At 36.0% G+C, this 21670-nt stretch overlaps 1 protein-coding gene across 1 annotated transcript in view; it reads right to left on the bottom strand.

Annotated features, from left to right (window-relative positions):
* ADGRV1 (adhesion G protein-coupled receptor V1) overlaps nt 1-21670 on the bottom strand; it is a 559991-nt gene that overhangs the window by 519879 nt on the left and 18442 nt on the right. The window contains exon 2 of the mRNA XM_042956013.1: nt 520-704. Coding sequence (XP_042811947.1) covers nt 520-704 — 185 coding nt within the window. The remainder of the gene's footprint in view (nt 1-519; nt 705-21670) is intronic.

The following is a 21670-nucleotide window of genomic DNA, read 5'->3' as shown; positions in this document are numbered from 1 at the left end:
AAGTTAATGAACTTAATTTCTCCCAAGCTTTCTGACAAAATTCACTTTTAATTTGCCATTACTTTAAAAAATTTTATGTATTTTTCCCTAAGCCACCTGAAATATATATCTGAGCAGAGATAACTGGAATCCAAATTACCCGAAGTAAATGTTATTTTACCTAGGAACACTTACTGATATCTTTGTGTTTTGTTTTAAAATAAACATATGAACATTTAAAAATAATCAGTCTATATCTTTACTATTATTGGCACGTGCATATGCTAATTGGAGCACCCTATAAACCTACAGGAAATATGAATGGAATAGTGTACCTACAAATCATTTATCATAATGAAACAACTCAGAATCTCAAGTTAAAAAAAATTTAGGAAATATGAATGGAATAGTATACCCGAAAATCATTTATCATAATGAAACTACTCAGAATCTCAAACGGTTAAGAAAAATTCTTGTCGCTGAAACTAAGAAATGTCATATCATCTACTTCAGTAAGAACAGAGCTACATCATTTCTTACCGATACAATTGCGGTGACATTTGCTGGCTCTCCTATCCTTTCGATGACAAGACGAATAACTGTTGTACTTGTTTCATTAACTACAAATGTTGTCTGTCCGGCAAACCTTATTTCTGTTTCTCCAAACACATAAGGGATGAATAAAGCTGAGAGGAGATTTACTAATAAAGATGCAGAGGGCATCCCTATTAGGAAAAAAAGAAAAAAGCTTTGTTCACAAAACATACCTAATATATTTTCATTAGACCATGTTGCTACAGATATAAACAGAGTGAAGAGCTAGACGGTAAGGAACTAAGACATAAATACATCAAATATTAAACCATCCAATTTAAATATGGGATCAGAGAAATAAGTTTAAAATCACAATCTCTTCTATGATTATTTTTTACAATTCATAACTACTTTTTGTTCTTTAACCTATATAACAAGATAATAGTTATCAGTAGTCTTAAACTTATTTATCAAATTAGGGTTTTTAAATTTTTTGACCCTCTAATTTATCCTAAGAAAAACATAAATCAGTACTTTGGAAATGAAATTAAAGCCCATCTTCTCCCCAAAATGAAACTGTAAAATACAAGCCAACACTAAAAAATTATCAAGTCGATCAATGATCTTAATAGGGCCTCTTCATCTATTTATTTATCACAAAACTATGAGAGAACTCTTAAAAATGGGATATAAAAGCAGCTGAAGCTGAAACTTTATTAACAAATTGATTTCTTGGTTGTGTCTACCTTTTCCTGACATTTGTCTTACTTGAAAATGCTTTTTAAAATTTTTTAGTTATTGCAAGGAAATGCTAATGCTTTCAACATAAATTTCCAGGACCTAAATTTCTCCCATTCTACTACCTAAAATACTAACATCATTTCTTAGAAAATGTCTATGTTGCTTTAAAAGTAAATCTGGCAAAGTGTGTATTTCCTTCTTTTCCATAACTGTACTGTTTTCTTCTTACTAGAATGTGTGTGTTTATGACGCATCAATAGTGTTCCTACTTGCAGCCTTGTGTGATTCAAGTGCTTTCAAAAGCACAACAGTGCAGTGGCCTCTTGAAAGCAATGTTGTTTTGTAATGTAGATGTACCTCTAAAAATGTGAACAATTGATCTCACGGATCATTAAGATTCCAATGGATTATGTGACCAGTCACACGAACATAACAAGTTCATGTGTGTTAAAGGAGAGTTGCATTATGCACTCAGTGAGCCAAAATGCTTCCTATTACTCTTTACCTTGGTCAAGAAGTAATAAAATTTTCATGTATGTGGTACTGCCACATGGCTACACGTGGCTTTGTATTTAAAAACCACCAAATACATGAGATCTTGATATATTTTACTTTAAATTCAATTTTCTCAATCAAGTGTATTCAAACAATGCAATCTGAGATTGCTTAATGACGTCTCATATAGTTAAAACTGCAAAATCCACAGGCAGGGATGCAGAGGTCAGATGGAGTCCAGGAATGAGACATGGGCCAACAGGACCAGAGATTCTGGAAGACTAAAGCATTTTCTACACCTGTGCCTTCTCTCTGAGAATGTTTCACCTGCCATGGGGATAAAGGGACTTGCAAGAAGAAATAAAACTTCTCTCTTCCCCGACTTCTAAGGCACTAATGTTAGCCCAAAGAAAGGAAATGAAAAGAATGAGAGAAAGGGAAGGAAAAAGGCAAAGCCTGAGTGAGGTAGGAGATTAGGAGCAATTCTGGGCCACCAAAGACAACTAAGATTTTCTGTGGAATTCTAAAGCCAGAATGATTTCACACCTCACTTATGACAAATAGTGGGAAAGAAATGAACTAGGAATGAGAAAGAGAATACAGAATGGAGGGGTGATGAGGCAGCGATGCGTAAGAAAAAGATCAACTGTGGTCTACTGTGATTTCGAAAGAAAAAAAACTCCTTGAACGTGAGCTGTGATAGAATTTTGAGCTGACAGAAGTAAGAGGACACCTGAAGTTCTGAGTGAGAAAGAGTGTAAGTGAATTACAGCACGACAAGGGGGAATCATGAACAGCTGGAGATGTAACTTCTCAAAATTTGTCCTCCACAAGAAACAAGTCAAATGTTTGTTAAAATGCTAACTCACGGACTCAAAAATTCTGATCCGGTGAATTTGATTGAGGCCCAGGAATCTACATCTAACAGGCAGCCCTTTCACTCTAAAGTAACTGATCCTTAACATACATTTTGACATACACTGAACTAGAGTGTGAGGAGCATGTTTTGAAATGGATGTACAACAGACCACATTTGGAGCTGTGAGTTAATTACTGAATTTTTCAATGCAATATGCTTGAACTTACTACAGAATTCCCCACATATATTTCTGTGTGTGTTACTATATTATATTCTAGGATTCCATCTATCCTGAAGAAAAACTGCAATTGCCTATAGAAAGAAACCAGAAAAGCTAATGCTTATGTAGTGTTGCTGTAGATACTTTATACACGATAACACGTTTAATCTTCACAACCTGTCTGTGAAGAAGGTACTAGTAGCATTAATCCCATTGACAGCTAAGGAAACTAAAGCACACACCATCTAGTTAACACACGCACTGTTATTTAGTTAAGAGGACAAGGGGATTTGAACCCAGCAGTCTACTTGCAGACTCTCTACCCAAAAACCATACTATATTGCCTCTTATATTCTATTCTTGCAAATCACATGTCACCATCTTGAAAAATTTAGTAGACTGCTTATGCTATATATTTTTAAACATTCAAATATTTTAAACTCATGCACCAAAACTACCAAAAAGCTGCATAAGTATCCTAAAAGTGGGCACATTATTATTCTAATAAACACTATATTTACTTAACAGAAACTGCAGTTCTCTTGACTACTTTAAATATTTAACAGCATCTTTTAACGTCAGGACCAATGAGTTCAAATGGTGCATTCTTGCAGTTTCCCAGGCAATTAGAGCTCCGAGATCTTGTGGTTAAGTCAGTAAATTCATTTTAAATTGGTGCACATCAGTGAGTTTTGAGATTATGTGAAATGAACAAACAAGCATGATTGGAAATGCCTCAAATTCTGTGACATCATTGATAATTGAATCTCCCCTGCTTTCATCTTTTCAACCTGTAAGAAAAGTTGCTGAGGCAAAGTTGGCATTCAATAGAAATTTAAAGATGAAGAAAAAGCTTTAGAAGTGAAGTTCCCATTAGAAGACAGGCATAATTACACAAATGCTGAAGTTTCTTTTTAGGGTAACTAGGTATATTCTCCTCTATCATGCTAAAAATCCAGTCTTTGGAACTCCCTATATTAAATTCAGAAGATTAGCATTAGTGACTGACAAAACACATAAGTCTTACATCTATTTCAGGTCTTTCTTATTGGATTTAAGAAAAGTCTTACATGACCCATCAGACTACCTATTCTAAACTTCTTTATAAAATGAATTTCAAACAACATGTGTTTAAAGATGTGCTGAACTCATATTCTGTCATAACTGTAAAAAAAGAACTTTAGCATTATGAAGGCATTCCTCTCCTCTGCATTGGCATGATATTCCAATATTCAGATCCTCTCTTTTCTAACTACCGTCCATGTTCTCCTCTTACCTCGCTCAGTGTGATTCAAAGGAAATCAAAGCTGTTCCTGCCAAAGATCTCTTATCTCTGAATAGATTTCTTATCGTGTTAAAACAATATGAGATTTATGTTACTTTCTTGCTTGTTTCCTGATTTTACTATGAAATTTTGATAGTCTTGATCACACACAGGCACAAAGTCTTTAGTTTTTAGTAATCACTTTCAGCCTATCCAACAAGTCATCTAATTCCACAAAAAAATATTTTGAAATTAAAGTCAGGATTATATTAGAATAGTTGCTACAATGCAAATTGTTTGCTTTCAGAAGAGCAGATTAAAATTTGGTATAACATTTGTATACTGAGCACCTACTATACATTGTGCAAACAAACACCCTGAACTAATCACTGAGGATATGAAGATCCACAAGATACGGTCCTTGGCTCCACAATAATCACAGCAATGGGCCAAAGTCAACAAAACAATTCTGAGAATCCTGCTTAAGCATAAGGATGCAGATTCCCCTTACTGCTGGATTCGGGATCATTTTGATTGGGGCCAGTTTCCTCTGAAGCCTGGAAAGGAAACCAACACAGCCAAAGACAGAGCCAAGAGGTAGAGAAGAGCCAAGTCTTGACAATCAAGCTTAGCTTCCTGAATCCAGCTTTACCCTGGCCTTTTCCAAAACTGGGCAATAAATTACATTTTTTGTGACAGCCAGCTTAGGCTGGATTTTTCTGTCGCTTTGCAACATCAATAGTTATCCATTAATCTCCAATCTGTGACACTATGAATCGACATCAGGATATACCAAGTGGAAGATCCCTTCTCCTCTGCTCCGACATTCAACAGTCTTAGTCTTTCTAATCTTCTGTGAAAGGATACAACACTAGCTGTCTTTCCTGTTCCCATGTAATTATTACCACCATCTACGATAGCTTTCCTTCCACTTTAATTTTTTAATGTTTATTTTTGAGAGCGAGAGACAGAGTGTGAGAAGGGGAGGAACACAGAGAGAGGGAGACACAGAATCCGAAGGAGGCTGCAGGTTCTGAGCCTGATGCGGGGCTCGAACTCAAACCAGAGGATCATGACCTGAGTCGGACACTTAACCGACTGAGCCACCCAGGCGCCCGCCCCTTCCACTTTAAAACTGACAATGACTAGTAAGGAAATTTAGGACAGGCAGACAAACCAAAGAGGTCTTGACAATAATAGTAGGACAGAATGCAACACTCTGTTCTAAAAAGTTAATGCATTCTGACTGTCACAAGGAACCCCAATATTATGCTTCTTTAAATTTGCCTGGCATTAATTTTTTTCTCTGCTTTTTTCCTGAATGTCTAACTGTCCTTTCTCTTTGGAAAACCTACTGGTATTCACTAACTTTATTCTCCATTTGGGTCACTTAGCACACAATGTATTAAATGTCATATATTATTATATTATATTATTATAATTATATAATAATATGTTATATAATATTATATATTATTATGTCATTTATAAAATTAAATGTCATATATACTCCAACACAGTATGTCATACTAACCACAGAATTCCAAATCCTGTTTACCTAGGATATGACCTTCCTCCTATCTCGCCTCTTATTAATGGGTACCTTAGGAAAGGTAGCATATAGAGTATATTTTGAGGAAATGGGAATAGCCTTCTATTTTAAGTTTCAATAACTCTGTAGAAATAGAATAGGATAAAGAATAAAATAAAGTACACAAATAAGAATCAGGACTCAACAGATGACAATATAAAGAAAAACATATTAAAAATAGATTTTGCTGATTTTGCAGTTATCAACTTTCTAAGAAAACCTTCAGTCAATTTAAAAGTTAACTCTGCTGGGGGCGCCTGGGTGGCTCAGTCAGTTAAGCACCGACTTCAGCACCGACTTCAGCGCCAACTTGCAGTTCATGGGTCTGAGCCCTGCGTCGGGCTCTGTGCTGAAAGCTCAGAGCCTAGAGCCTGCTTCAGATTCTGTGTCTCCTTCGCTTTCTGCCCTTCCCCTGCTTATGCCCTGACTCTCTCTGTCTCTCCCTCTCTCTCTCTTAAAAATGAATAAACATTAAAAATTAAAAAAAATAATAAAAGTTAATTTTGTCTTTTTAAGTTTCAGAATAAACAAGGGTACAACCTCTACGAGTGATTGGACAAAGTAAGATGACAAACATTATCAGTGTGGAATTGAAAGGATGCATTGACCTTTTGTTTCAGCTGCTGCCTTGTCTGGGCTGTAGCAAGCATCTTCCCACGGTGTGACCACCAGGTAACTGATACTGAAAATATGATCCTAATGGCGAAAGGTTTTCTAGAATAGAATTACTTCAATTCTATTACATTTACTAATGGGCATTCTAAAGCTATAGAGTTTCTCCTATGGAACAAGAGAAGTTTCATCACTCATATCATAAATTATTCAGCCTCTAAGAATTCTTAATCTGTGTTATTTATATTTGGGTGAGTACTACAAAAAAATGTTTTCCTTCCTCCATACCAAAACAAAATTTAAATTTGCAACTTTCAATAAAAAGTAAGCTGATGTTACACATACAGGAAATGTCAGATATTTTTAAGTGAAAAGGGGAGTAGTCTCTTAAAGTTATTTATATAAAGTTTATTAGCTTTACTTATTCAAGATTTTTATTTTATTCATCTTTAAATAACATATATATCCTGGCACAATATTAAGAAGGGACAAAAAAGGTAAATAATGAGAAGTAAGTCTCCCTCACACCAGCCCCCACCAGCCATATGCTTCTGCTATCCAGTCAATTACAACGATCAACTTTGTCTCTTCACAAGAAAGAATCTATGCATATAGTAAGATGTATGTCTGCAGGAGAAAATTCCTGTGCCAGATTGTTTTCTTCTGCATACAGACTACAGGAATCAGCACATTTTCTCAAGATGGTGGTTAAAAGAGAGATAGATACTAGGGTTTGATGTAGACATTCATAATGCACACATATAATTGCCTCAACTACATGCCATCACAATTGCAGATCTCATCAATTAAATGATTGTGTCCACTGACTTTCATGATACCCATTGATTCACCCTCTAGGGTGAAGAGACATAAATCTGGCAACTTGTACTTTCCTAGACAAAACATTGTCAAGTCTTTATTCATCAGGACTTCTTCACCTCTACGTGTGAAACACAAAAATCATCCAGGGATCCCTTTGATTTTTTTCCCCTTTGATATGTTTGCTGATTCCATGTTTTTTTCTTTCTTGGTTTACTTGGTTTATTCTCTTGTTTTGATGGAGAGCACCCTCCAGTAACTTCCTAAGAAAGGCTGTGTAGAAATAAACCTTTTAAATCTTGTATGTTAGAAATTTTTGTGTATTAATCTTCCACTTAACAATACTTCTATTGGGTACAGAATTTCTGGTGAAAACAATTTTCATTATTTTCAAAGCCTTGTTCCATTATTTTCAAACTTCCAATATTGCTCTTAAGAAATCAAAAATCATTTTGATTATGAAGTATTGTACATGTTTATTTGCATTGTCTTGCCTCTGGAAGCTTTTTCTCCTTGTCCACAGTGTTATGAAAATTTCAAAGGATTTTTCTTGGAATGGGTTTATTTTTGTTCATTTGTCTGAGTACTCAGTCAGTCCCCCTTCAGTCTGACATTCATCCTTCAAATCTAGACATTTTTCTTATATTACAATGATTTCTCCTCCTTCCATTTTCACTGTTCTTTTATCCTAAAAACTCCTATTTTTTTCTTGATATTCTGGGATTAACCCTTTCATTTTCTTATCCTTTATTCTAATTTCCAAATCTTTGATTTTTTTCCCTGAGAATTTAATTCATCATTAAATTTCAATTCTACTAAAAATTTTTTTATTTATACTATTGTGCTTTCAATTTCCAAGAATTTAATGGTATCCTGTTCTTTTTCCATTAATCAAATACCTGCTTTTATCTCTCAGAAAGTATTAATTTTTTAAAACTTTTCTGTTCTCTTAATGGTCTCTGATACCTCTAAGTTGCTTTATTACTTAATCCCTGAGATCTATCTTCTACATAAAAAATTTCTTCATACCTCTGGTAATTCTTGGTTATCTGTATATGCTTAAAAGTAAGAGACTAAAATAATGATTGAATGCTCTGAATATATGGGTCTGTTTATCTGCCCCATGATTAACAATCAGAGAACAAAATGAAAATTCAAAGTTTTGAGCATATGTGGAAGAGTGTAGCTTGTTAACTTGGGTGAATTTGAGTAAACTTTTTATTAGAAATTTTCAATTTTGGTACCTTCAGAAAAGACTAAGGGCTGATCAGGTTCCTCAAAGGAAAATCTTCCATTCTACTATTCAGAAGATACAGATATAACTACGAAGATTTCAGGAACCAAGGGCAGGAAAAGGACTAGAGTCTCAGCAATCAGTAATCATATGGTCATCTAATTTCCTGTATCTTTAGGGATCTTCATCCTTCATACATGCCTCAGATCCCCAATCAAGAAACCATGTTTAATAGTTTCTGGAGGGTAAACAGTAAAGCTGCAAAGAGGTGGAGGTGGGGAGGAGGGGTTAGGAACAGTATAGAATGGATGATAATTCTAGGAATCTGACTACTCCTGGAACAGCTTTCACCCTATCTAGTTGTTTACCCAGCCCCACCCCCATAGTTTTAGAGGTACCTGTTGCTACCACTTCCTATGCTTTTCGAGAATTCTGTGCAAACTGGCTATTTCTTGGCCTGCTAGCTTATAGAGTTAAGCTGCTGTGGGTCTGCTAAGCCAATTACTACTCATCCATCTGCCTTCTGGCTCAAAAACCACATTGGTATTGTCTCCTCTCCTCTTCTATCTTTGTGGGTTTATATAATTTTTTAAAGCCCTCTACTGTGAAGCTTTAGGTGGTTTGGGAAGACCCAATATTAAAGTGTATATCTAAAGTTTTTATTTTCTTAAATATTCAGTTATCACTTTAAATCCTGTCGTGGCTCTAAAAAAACATTGTGGCATCTCCCATTAACTGCTTCCAATGGTTTATTTTCATCGCCTTCATATTTTCAACAAATTTTTTTTTTTTTTTTTTTTTTTTTTTTGCTTTCACTCTTCCACCTACTTTTGTATCAGTCACACATTAGGAGCCAAAATGCCTGGGATCTAGTCCCACACTGGGTGATGCGTTCATTTCTTTTTTTTTTTTTTTTTTGTATGTTTAAAGTTTTCCATGATAAAAAAAGCTTTTACAAGAAAAATCTTTAAAAACCCTTAAGTGTACTCAAAATAAAGTGCAAACTCCTTACCATGGACTGCAAGACTATCAAGTGCCACTCTCCCCCTCACTCACAGCCACACTGGGGTTCCAGATCCTTGGATGAGTCAAGCCCTTTCTCACTTCTGGCCACAGCTGGTTACTCCCATGCCTAAAACTCTCTTCCCTCCCACCTTTCACATGATCCTTTCTCATCCTTTATGTTTTTGCTTAAATGTCATCTTCTCAGAATCATCTTTCTATTTTCTGTATGTAAAGAAATTTGTCCTCTGATATCCTTCTCTCAGCTTTTTGCTTATTTCATTGCACTTAATCACAATTTGCATTTATTCCACCTCTACCCTTAGAAGAAACGCACTCAGGACAATGACCTCACCCATTTTGGATACCTTTCGCATTTTCAGCACCAAACATGGATACAGACATAAGGGTCAACGATATTGATCATTTTTAAGAAACAGTATCCAAGACTTGGATACAAGGCAAAAAAAGGATGTGGCATGTAATTTCAGTACCACACAGACACACACCGATGCAAGATTTAAAGAAAAGTACTTTGTTCAACTCAACAATTCTTTACTATTGATAAAAGGTTTCAGACTTTGTGAATTTACAAGCAAATCTGGAAATTTTCATGCAGTAAACATGCAAATAATTTTTGTCCAGTGAAAGAGATAATCCAGAGGCCATAGTTTTATTGTCCAGGAGGACAGTAACCAGTTTTATAACTAACCTAAAAATCTTATCCCAACATTCCTTTATTAATTTTCTTATAGTTAGCTCCTCAAAAGCTCTTTGAACCAGCATTAACACTTTCTTTGTTTCCTCACTAATGAGTTGAATAAAATCATTGACATGTGCTCATCTTATACTTTTATGAGAGTAATATTTACCAGCTTGTGCAAAGTGTAATTCAACACAATCTCTCTCTTTTTTCTTTTTTCATTCTTTTTCTTTTTTTCTTTTCCAAAAGAATAACCATTATAGAACAAATCACCCTGGCATATGCATAGGACTCTGGTTCCACAACAACCATTTCAATAAACAATTGTACAACTTGAACCAGAATTTCCTGGAAAAGTAACATATTACTAAACTTACTAAATGAGGTAAGTAAATGCTTGATAGAAGACATAAAATCTTTTAGATAATGTATGTGGACTTCTGATTTCTGATTCCCAAAATATTTAAGCTTAACATTTTCCATGAGACCATACAGTCCCATTTGCATGAGTCATCAACTAGATCACAAAAGCCATTCAAAAGCTGCTCATATTTGAATTACAAATGCTCACCAAAAAAAACAGGAAGAACAGTAGGCAGAAGCTTCAACTCTAGGATATGTGGGGCTCTAGAAGGTTATAGGTTTCAAATGGGTTGTCTCTATCCCACTTTGCCAAAGCACAAAGTGAAAAATTCACTACACAAAATACTTTGAGGCAAATTCAGAAGCAATAAAGTCAGTCAGGATGTGTTCACACAGATTCCACGTCTGAGTGTGTTAAAGGTAACCCTGTCAAGGAGAAGACACGCTTGCCTTTTTGCTCCTTTGAAATATAAGGATCGTGTCCAAATGAAGATTTCATGAACTACCATTAGATGGCACCCCTCCATCTTCGAAAACATGCTCTCTAATGATGAAAAAAAGTCCTAAGAATTTAAAGATAGATTTTTGCCACTTAAAACTCTTTGTAAAAATGAAATTTGCAATTCCTCATAAAAATCAAAAGCAAAAGTCACAAAACAATTTTACCGAAATTAAGACTTCACCGAAAACAGCTATAATTCATTTGAACTGAGATTCAGTATTACCTTAAAAAAAAAATTCTCTCAGCCACTTTCTGTGAGTTTCTTTCTATTCTGTACCTATTTCTTGAATATCATTTGCATTCATTGGAGAATCCAGATGCTGTCATTTCTAAAAAAAAAACATTGTATGTACTCATGGCAGGTAAGGAAAAGAACAAAGTACAGAGTTTCATGTTTCATGCTGAAACCCAGAGGTTTCACGCAGAGAGGTCTAGAGACATGTTTTTAGGCCAAACTGTGTTTACAAAATAATACTAAAAGAGTTTTTTCCAAGATTTAAAATTTAAGGATGTCACATTTTTAAAAAATGGGTTTCTAGATTATTTTGAAAAAACTGAGTTCACATTTCTACATGACATCAGCTGGCTGGAGCTGAGCAGCCAACTGCTAATTAGAAAGAGAATTTGAACTCCAGTACCATGCCAATGTCTCCTCTAAGTGGGACCAAATAGAAAAGTAAAATATTTCTTATATTCATGTCATTCAAAGGCAGAAAAATACATGTATACATGTCCAGACATACATATGCACACATACACACCTTGCAGGCTGCCCCCTAGAGAGTCCCAGGAATTTGATTTTAGAGGACAAAGGGAAAGCATTCCCGGCAGTACCTACTTGGGGATCCTACAATATTTGCTCTGAATCCTCTAGTTAAACACTGCCAGTGCCCCTGGGGATGCTGAGCCCCCAGTCACCTCTAGTCTCTGTCTTCTTCCATCTTTGCCATCAATGGACAAGTTAAGCCACCTCTCTGGGCCCTAAGTTCCCTCAACTGTTAAAGAGGGGGAAAAGAACAGCTAAAGCACTGGGGTATTTGTGAAGCACAGAAAAATTCATTCCAGTATACCATGAAGTACCAGATTCCAGGCTCTGGACCTTCAATGTCCACATGGCCAAGAGACCAAAGGAAACAGGATTGGGCTTCTTAGACTGTCCTGTGTGAGGCTCTCTTCCCACCCATCCACTATCACAATAACAACATTAGAATGAAAGAAGGATGTCTGAGGTAAGATGGACACATCCAGAACCTAGGAAAGTTTGAAAAGCACAATGAAAACCCGCAATGGCACTTCAAGGTCTGAGGGGAAATGAATTACAATAATGTATTTGAAGAACAAAATGGTGGGATTCCTGATGTTCCTGGAATACTTGCAAAACTCAAACCAGGGGCACCTGCGTGGCTCAGTTGGTTAGGCATCCAGGAATCCAACTCTTGGTTTTAGCTCAGGTCATGACCTCATGGTCATGAGACTGAGCCCTTCATCAGGCTCCATACTGGGTGTGGAACCTGCTTAAGATTCTTTCTCTTCCTCTCCCTTTGCCCCTTCCTCATTCACTCCCACTCTCTCTCAAAAACAAAACAAAAAACAAAAAAACAAAAAAACAAACCTCAAACCAGAGTATCAGCTACCTCTACACACTATACCTGGCATGGAAAGCACAGGTAGAAGAAAGAGCTGGGAACTTAGGAAACGCCTACCTACCTGGTTCCACCTATCACCCCAGAGAGGGAGAACAATACTTTTCAGAGTTAGAAAAACAAGTTTGTATTCTATCTGTAATGACTTGAGGTTCCTCCTGAATAACAAAAGGGTATAAAACACAAAAGACAGACTACTGGGCCTAAAGGTGTTGAGGTCAAAACTACCGTCACAACGGTGCTGTAGCAGAGGATCACCACACTTAAACACCACAAACGTTTATTTATTTTTTCAATTGAAATACACTTGATATATTGTACTCATTTCAGGTATACAACACAGCGATTCAACAATTACATACATTACAAAATGCTATGATAAGCATAGTCACTATCTGTCACCACCACAAGTTACCACAATATTATTGACTATATTCCTCATGCTGTACTTTTACATCTCACGACTTAAATTTTATAACTGAAGTTTGTACCTCTTTATCCCCCTCACCTATTTTGCCTATCACACCATCCTTCTCCCCTCTGACAACCACTAGTTTGTTCTCTATGAGTCTGTTTTCAAATCCGTATCTAAGTAAATCATATGGCATTTGTCTTTCTCTGACTTATCTAACTTAGCATAATACCCTCTAGGTCACACTGTCCTGAATACCAAGACTTCATTCTTTTTCATGGCTAAGTATTTATATTGCATATATATACCACATCTTCTTTATCCATTGGTCTAATGATGGATCCTTGGGTTGCTTCCATACCTTGGCTACTGTAAATGATGCTGCAGTAAACATAGGGTGTTTATTTTTCTATTTCTCTATTTTTCTAGTGTTTTTGTTTTCCTTGGGTAAATACCCATTAGTTGAATTACTAGAGTATATGGTACTTTGTTTTTAGTTTTTTGAGGACCCTCCATACTGTTTTCAACAATGGCTGCACCTACATTCCCACAAACAGTGCATAAGGGTTCCCTTTTCTCCAAATCCTCACCAACACTTGTTATTTCCTGTCTTTTTGATGCTAGCCATTCGGCATTTTTTCATACATCTGTTGGCTGGCCATGTGTGTGTCCTCCTTGGAAAAATGTCTAGTCAGGTATTCTGCCCATTTTTTCATCAGATAAGTTGTTTCTTTGAAGTGCTGAGTTGTAGGAGTTCTTTGTATAATTTTGTATATTAATCCCTTATCAGTTATTATCATTTGCAAATATCTTCTCCCATTCAATAGGTTGCCTTTTTGTTTTATTGATGGCTTCCTTCACCATGCAAAAGCTTTTCAGCTTGATGTAGTCAGTCTCAATTGTTTATTTTTGCTTTTGTTGCCCTTACCTGAAGAGACAGATCCAGAAAAACACTGTTAAGACTGATGTTCAGGAGATTACTCCCTATGTTTTCTTTTAGGAGTTTTATGGTTCTAGGTCTTACATTTAGGTCTTTACATCCATTTTGAATTTATTTTTCTGTATACTGCAAGCAAGTGGTCTATTTTTATTCTTTTGCATGTAGCTATCCAATTTTCCCAAAACCACTTATTGAAGATACTGTCTTCTCCACATTGTATATTCTTGTCTTCTTTGTCACAGATTGACTATAGAAGCATGGATTTATTTCTGGGCTCTCTCTTCTACTCTATTGATCTACATGTCTATTTCTGTGTTAGTACCATAGTATTTTGATTACTACAGCTTTACAGCATATCTTGAAATCTAGTATTTTAGGCTTTGTTTCTCCAGCTTTGTTCTTTCTCAAGATTGCTTTGGCTATTCAGAGTCTTTTGTAGTTTAATACAAATTTTAGGATTTTTTTTTTCTCTAATTCTGTGAAAAATACTATTGGCATTTTGATAGGGATTACATTGAACATGTAGATAGCTTTGGGTAGTATGGACATTATTAATTCTTCTAATCCATTAGCATGGTATATCTTTCTATTTATTTGTGCCATCTTTGACTTATTTTATCAATGTTTTTAATTTTCAGAGTATAGGTCATTAACCTCTTTGGTTAAATTTATTTCTAGCTATTTTATTCTTTCTGATGCAACTGTAAGTGAGATTGTTTTTTTTTTTTTTAATTTCTCTTTCTGGTATTTCATCAGTAGTGTATGGAAACACAACATTTCTGTATATTGATTTTGTATCCCACAATTTTGCGAAATTAACTTATTAGTTCTAATAGATTTTTTTGGTGGAGTCTTTAGGGTTTTCTATATACAGTATCATATCAACTACAAATAGTAAGTTTTACCTCCTTATTACCAATTTGGGGGCCTTTTGTATCTTTTTCTTGTCTGACTGCTATGGCTACAATTTCTAGTAATATGTTGAATAAAAGTGGTAACAGCAGGCATCCTTGTCTTCTTCCCGATCTCACCAGAAAAGCTTTCAGCTTTCCATTATTGAATACAATGTTATCTGTGGGCTTATCATATACAGCCTTTGAGGTATGTTCCCTCTATACCCACTTTGTTGACAGCTTTTTACCATGAATAAATGTTGGATTTTGTCAAATCCTTTTTGTGAATCTATTGAAACAATCATATAATTTTTATCTTTCATTTTGTTAATGTGGTATATCACATTAATTAATTTACGGACATGGAACCATCCTTGTATCCATACACTAAATCGAGGCTGCTGGTGAATGAACCTTTTAATGTATCACTGAATTTGGTTTCCTAATATTTTGTTGAAGACTTTTGCATCTATGTTCATCAGGAATATTGGTCTGTAATTATCTTTTTTTGTAGGTCTTTGTTGGCCCTTGGTATCATGGTAATGCTGGTCTCAAAGAATGAATTTGGAAGTATTCCTTTCTCTGATATTTTTGGAAATAACCTGAAAACAATAGGTATTAACTCTTTTTTAAATGTCTGGTAGAATTCATCTGTGAATCCTATACTTTTGTTTTTTGGGGGGCTTTCTGAATAGTGATTCAATTTTGTTACTAGTCATTAGTCTGTTCAGATATTCTATTTCATTAGGATTCAGTCTGGGAAGATATTCTTTTTTAAATGTTTGTTTATTTTTGTGTGTGTAAGAGAGAGACAGAGAAGAGACAGGGTACAAGCACACAAGCAGGGGAGGGACAGAGAAAGAGGGAGAGGGAATCCCCAGCAGGTTCCATGCTGTCAGCGCAGAGCCCAATGTGGGGCTTGATCTCACAAACCAAGAGATCATGATCTGAGCCGAAATCAAGAATCAGACGCTTAACTGACTGAGCCACCCAAGCCCCCTCCAGAAGATATGATCTTTATTTATTCATTTCTTCTAGGTTGTCCAATTTGTTTGCATATTATTTTATTGTAATAGACTCATAATTTTTTGTATTTCTGTAGTGTCACGTATAACTTCCCCTCTTTCTTTTCTAAGTTTATTTATGTGAGTCCTCTCTCTTATTTTCTTGGTTAGTTTGGCTAAAGGCTTATCAATTTTGCTTATCCTTTCAAAGGACCAGTTCTTAGTCTCATTATCTTCTCTATTGTTTTTCAATCTCTATTTTATTTCCACTCTGATCTTTATCATTCCCTTCTTTGTACTAACTTTGGGCTTTGTTCTTTTTCTAGATCTTTTAAGTGTTCACAAACCTTTTAACAACCCAGCTTGTGCAGAGCCACCACTATGGTTTTATAACATGATTTTTTTTTCTCAAAAATTTTTTTTGATGTTTATTCTTGACAGACACAGAAAGAGACAGAGCATGAGCAGGGGGAGGGCAGAGAGAGAGGGAGACACAGATTCTGAAGCAGGCTCCAGGCTCTGACCTATTGGCACAGAACGTGACGCGGGGCTCAAACCCACAAACTGCAAGATCATGACCTAACTGAAGTTGGCTGCTTAACCAACTGAGCCACCCAGGCGCCCCTTATGATTTTATTTTTTATTATATTTTATTAATCCTTTTAGAGAGAAACAGAAAGCAATCTGGGGAGGGTCAGAAAGAGGGGGAGACAGAATCTGAAGCAGGCTCCAGGCTCTGAGCTGTTCAACACAGGGCTTGAACTCACAAACTGCAAGATCATGACCTGAGCCAAAGTCACACGCTTAACTGACTGAGCTGCCAGATGCCCTATATCATGATTTTTTTAAATAAATATTTATTATTTTCACAATAAAATGAGAAAACCACAAAATATAGTTTGACTAAAGTCAATACTTTGTTTAGGTACCTAACGTCCTTTTTCTGTTCCAGGGTCTCATCCAGGATATGTTCCATTTAGCTGTCATGTTTTCTTAGGCTCCTCTTGGCTGTGACAGTTTCTCAGACTATTTCCTTTTTGTTTTTTAATGTTTATTTATTTTTGAGAGAGGGGGGACAGGGGCAAAGAGAGAGGGGGACAGATGATTTAAAGAGGGCTCTGTGCCAACAGCAGAGAGCCCAATGTAGGTCTCAAACTCTTGAACTGTGAGATCATGACCTGAGCCAAAGTTGGACACTTAACTGACTGTGCCACTCAAGCATCCCTCTCAAACTTTTCTTATTTTTGATAACCTTGATACAGTTTTGAAGAGTACTAGCAGGTGTTTTGCAGAATGTTCCTCAACTGAGACTTGTCTGATGATTTGTCTCATAATTAGACTGGGATTATGGGTTTGGCAGGAAGACCACAGAGGTAGATTGACATTCTCATTACATGATATAAAGGTATGTACTATCAACATGACTTATCACTCCTAGCTGAGATAGTGTTTGTCAGGGTTCTCCCCTGCAATGTTACTTTCCTCTCTCCACCCTTTCTATAATATACTTTTTAGAAGGAAGTTACTACATGCAGCCTACTCAACCCTTTTTAAAATAACTGTATTGCTTTCTTTTAAAGGAAACAAGCTCAACTTCCTTCCATCCATCATCTACTTATTAAAAACTGTACCAACACCAAAACATTATGTACATTTTGTAATGTAAATCTATATAACATAGCAGTGGAACCTAATCAAAATATATAGGGACTATGTATGGCAGTCTGATAGAATTAATGGAATACAGAGTCACTATACCATGAATTTATGAAAAGTGCTGCCAAATGGTTATCAATTTCAGATTATGCTCCTCAATTTCTCTGAAGTCATATCTACCTAAACTCACTCTGTCTTCTGTTAATAAAACTCTTGATTATATTATCCCAAGTTGTAGTAATGCTTATGTGCCCTTATTTTCAAGGTTCTAGCAACCTCCAACAGACACGTGATTTCTACCATATTTTTTGCAACCAGTTACTTCAAGCAATTGTAACATCTCCAGCAATATCACTCGCAAGCCATTTTCTAGCCTCATAGGGCCTACACTGTCACCAGAATTCAGACTAATGGACCGGCTGGTTAATGCCAATCTTCATGCTAAAGAAAATACATCAGGGCCTATCAGCTGTGTCCTTAGAGTACTCTGCCGCTTACTAGCTGGGCAACTTTAGACAGTCATTTAACTTCGTGAGTTTACTTCCTCATCTGTAAAATGAAGTAGTAAGACTACTGATTTTGGCTATTTTGGCCTTGGATTTATTTACCAAGTCCACAAATTTCCAGCTTTCTAATTCACCACTTTCTTCTTTAATCTTTAGCAATTTCTCTATCCTGATTGGTTTATTAAAATATTTTCTTAAGATTCATAAATTAATACTACCCAAAGCAATCTACATATTCAACATGATCCCTATCAAAGTAACACCAGCCTTCTTCACAGAGCTATAACAAATAATCCTAAAATTTGTATGGAACCAGAAAAGACCCCGAATACCCAAAGCAATCTTGAAAAAGAAAACCAAAGCAGGAGGCATCACAATCCCAGACTTCAAACTATACTACAAAGCTGTAATCATCAAGACAGTATGGTACTACTGGCAGAAGAACAGACACTCAGATCCATGGAACAGAATCAAGAACCCAGAAATGGACCCACAAACGTATGGGCAACTAATCTTTGACAAAGCAGGAAAGAATAAACAATGGAATAAAGACAGTCTCTTCACCAAGTGGTGCTGGGAAAGCTGGACAGTGACATGCAGAAGAATGAACCTGGACTACTTTCTTACACCATACACAAAAATAAACTCAAAGTGGATGAAAGACCTCAATGTAAGACAGGAAGCCATCAAAATGTTCAATGAGAAAGCAGGCAAAAACCTCTTTGATCTTGGCCACAGCAATTTCTTATTCAACACATCTCCGGAGGCAAGGGAAACAAAAGCAAAAATGAACTACTGGGATCTCATCAAAATAAAAAGCTTCTGCACAGTGAAGGAAACAATCGGCAAAACTAAAAGGCAACCGACAGAATGGGAGAAGATATCTGCAAATGACATATCAGATAAAGGGTTAATATCCAAAATCTACAAAGAACTTATCAAACTCAACACCCAAAAAACAAATAATCCAGTGAAGAAATGGGCAAAAGACATGAATAGACATTTCTCCAAAGAAGACATCCAGATGGCCAACCAACACATGAAAAAATGCTCAACATCACTCATCATCAGGCAAATACAAATCAAAACCACAATGAGATACCACTTTACACCTGTCAGAATGGCTAACATTAGCAACTCAGGCAACAACAGATGTTGGTGAGGATGAGGAGAAAGAGGATCTCTTTTGCATTGTTGGTGGGAGTGCAAGCTGGTGCAGCCACTCTGGAAAACAGTATGGAGGTTCCTGAAAAAACTAAAAATAGAACTACCATACGACCCAGCAATTGCACTACTAGGCATTTATCCACAGGATACAGATGTGCTGTTTCGAAGGAACACATAACCCCCATGTTTATAGCAGCACTATCAACAATAGCCAAAGTATGGAAAGAGCCCAAATGTCCATCGATGGATGAATGGATAAAGAAAATGTGGTGTGTGTGTGTGTGTGTGTGTGTGTGTGTGTGTGTACATATATATATATATATAATGGAGTATTACTCAGCAATCAAAAAGAATGAAATCTTGCCATTTGCAACTATGTGGATGGAACTGGAGGGTATTATGCTACGTGAAATTAGTCAGAGAAAGACAAACATCATATGTCTTCACTCATATGAGGACTTTAAGAGACAAAACAGATGAACATAAGGGTAGGGAAACAAAAATAATATAAAAACAGGGAGAGGGACAAAACAAAGGAGACTCATAAATATGGAGAACAAACTGAGGGTTGCTGGAGGGGTTGTGGGAGGGGGGATGGGCTAAATGGGTAAGGGGCAGTAGGGAATCTACTGAAATCATTGCTTCACTATATATTAACTAATTTGGATGTAAATTTTAAAAAATAAAAAATAAAGTTAAATCAAAAAAAAGATTCATAAATTGAAAATTAATTTAGTTTTCATTATTCCTTCCCTAAAGCTATGGTTTTGCTCCAAGTGCAGCTTTGACTGTATCTCACAGGTTTTGATAAGCTGAGTTTGTGCTGTTGTAGTCTAAAAAGTTTATTACTGCAGATATTAGTTTCTTATAATGCAAGTATTACTTAGAAGAGTTGAGGTTTCTCTCATTTCCAAGTAGAAGAGTTTTTTATTATTTATTTTTGTTTAAACAAAATGTAAACTTTAATTTTGTTCTTAACATTCTGTTTTCTGGTGATTACTTTCACTTATGAACTCTGACACAAAACAGAATTGTTTGTTTAACAATGATACATGAAAAAAAATTTTTGTTCTTTGGTCTTGCTGAATTTTATTAAGGTAAAGTAGTTTCTTTAACCACACTGGCTAAATATATGATATTCAGATGAATTAGGTAAAGTGCTAGACAATCACTTGTGATCCAGCTAAGTAATTCCTCCTCCATATTTGCAAAATACTTATGTGTCATACAATCTACTGTCACTGCAGGGAGCCATTTTCCTTTTATTTTTTTAATACTTATTTATTTTTGAGAGACAGAGAGAGACAGAGCATGAGTAGGGTAGCAGCAGAGACAGAGGGAGACCCAGAATCTGAAGCAGGCTCCAGGTTCTGGGCTGTCAACACAGAGCCTGACGCAAGGCTCGAACCCACAAACCATGAGATCGTGACCTGAGCTAAAGTCAGATGCTTAACCAACTGAGCCACCCAGGTACTCCTAAGGAGCCACTTTCCTAATTTAAACAACATACTTTTTATTGATTTTTATTTAAGTAATCTTTACCCTAATGTGGCATCCAAACTCATAATCCCAAGATTAAGAGTTGCATACTCTTCTGACTGAGCCCTCCAGGCACCCCTAAACGAAATACTTTTTAGATATTCAATCCCTTCACTGGACAATTTTCAAATTTTCCACAGGGCCTCAAAAACTGTACAAAATTCTAATATTAATAAAAGCCTTAATTTGAAGCCAAAATATCTGAACACCCTTTACTTTTTCCCCAACTTCTTTTTTTTTAATTCGTATTCATTTTCCTTTTTTTTTTAAGTTTATTTATTTTGAGAGAAAGAGCAAGAGAAATCATGCTAAAGTAGGGTACAGACAGAGAGAGAAGGAGAGAGAGAATCCCAAGCAGGCTCCACGCTGTCAGTGCAGAGCCAGATGAGGGGCTCAATCCTACAAACCACAAGATAATGACCTGAGCTGAAATTAAGAGTTGAAGGTTTAATCAACAGAGCCACCTAGGCACTCCTACCCCAACTTCTATAATACTCACGGCTTTGAAACCTATAAAACCTAAGCTTGAATTACAAACATTTCCATCCAAGGAAGTTTGAAACCAATGACCTTACAATATCATTTCTCTATCTGTCTCATAAACATTGAACTTGTGAGAAATAGATTTACTGTCATTTCAGTATACCACAATGCTTTGTCAATATACTTGTATCCCTAAGGAAAATCACTGAGATTGAGTTTCCCTTGCTGTCCAGTTACATAAGTAGTTTACAAATAAAAATTGTAAGATAAAGCCTAAAATCCATTTTTGATAAACCTCTATAATGCTTGGTACGATTACAGAAGTACCTCTACCCAGCAGGTCAAAATTTCCGAATGCTAAAACACTCCACTGACTCAATTAAACCCTGGTAAACACGCTTTGAAAGTGCCACTAACTCCAGAGCAAACATTTCAGGCTGGTTTTTTGTTGTTTTTTTACTGATAAAAAAGTTAATAACATCTATCAGAATACTCAAAAATTCTATGGC

This window comes from Panthera leo, chromosome A1 (assembly GCF_018350215.1).
Source record: "Panthera leo isolate Ple1 chromosome A1, P.leo_Ple1_pat1.1, whole genome shotgun sequence".
Classification (NCBI taxonomy): Eukaryota; Metazoa; Chordata; class Mammalia; order Carnivora; family Felidae; genus Panthera; species Panthera leo.
The sequence above is the reverse complement of the archived record's forward strand: the minus strand, read 5'-3'. Positions and strand labels throughout refer to the sequence as shown.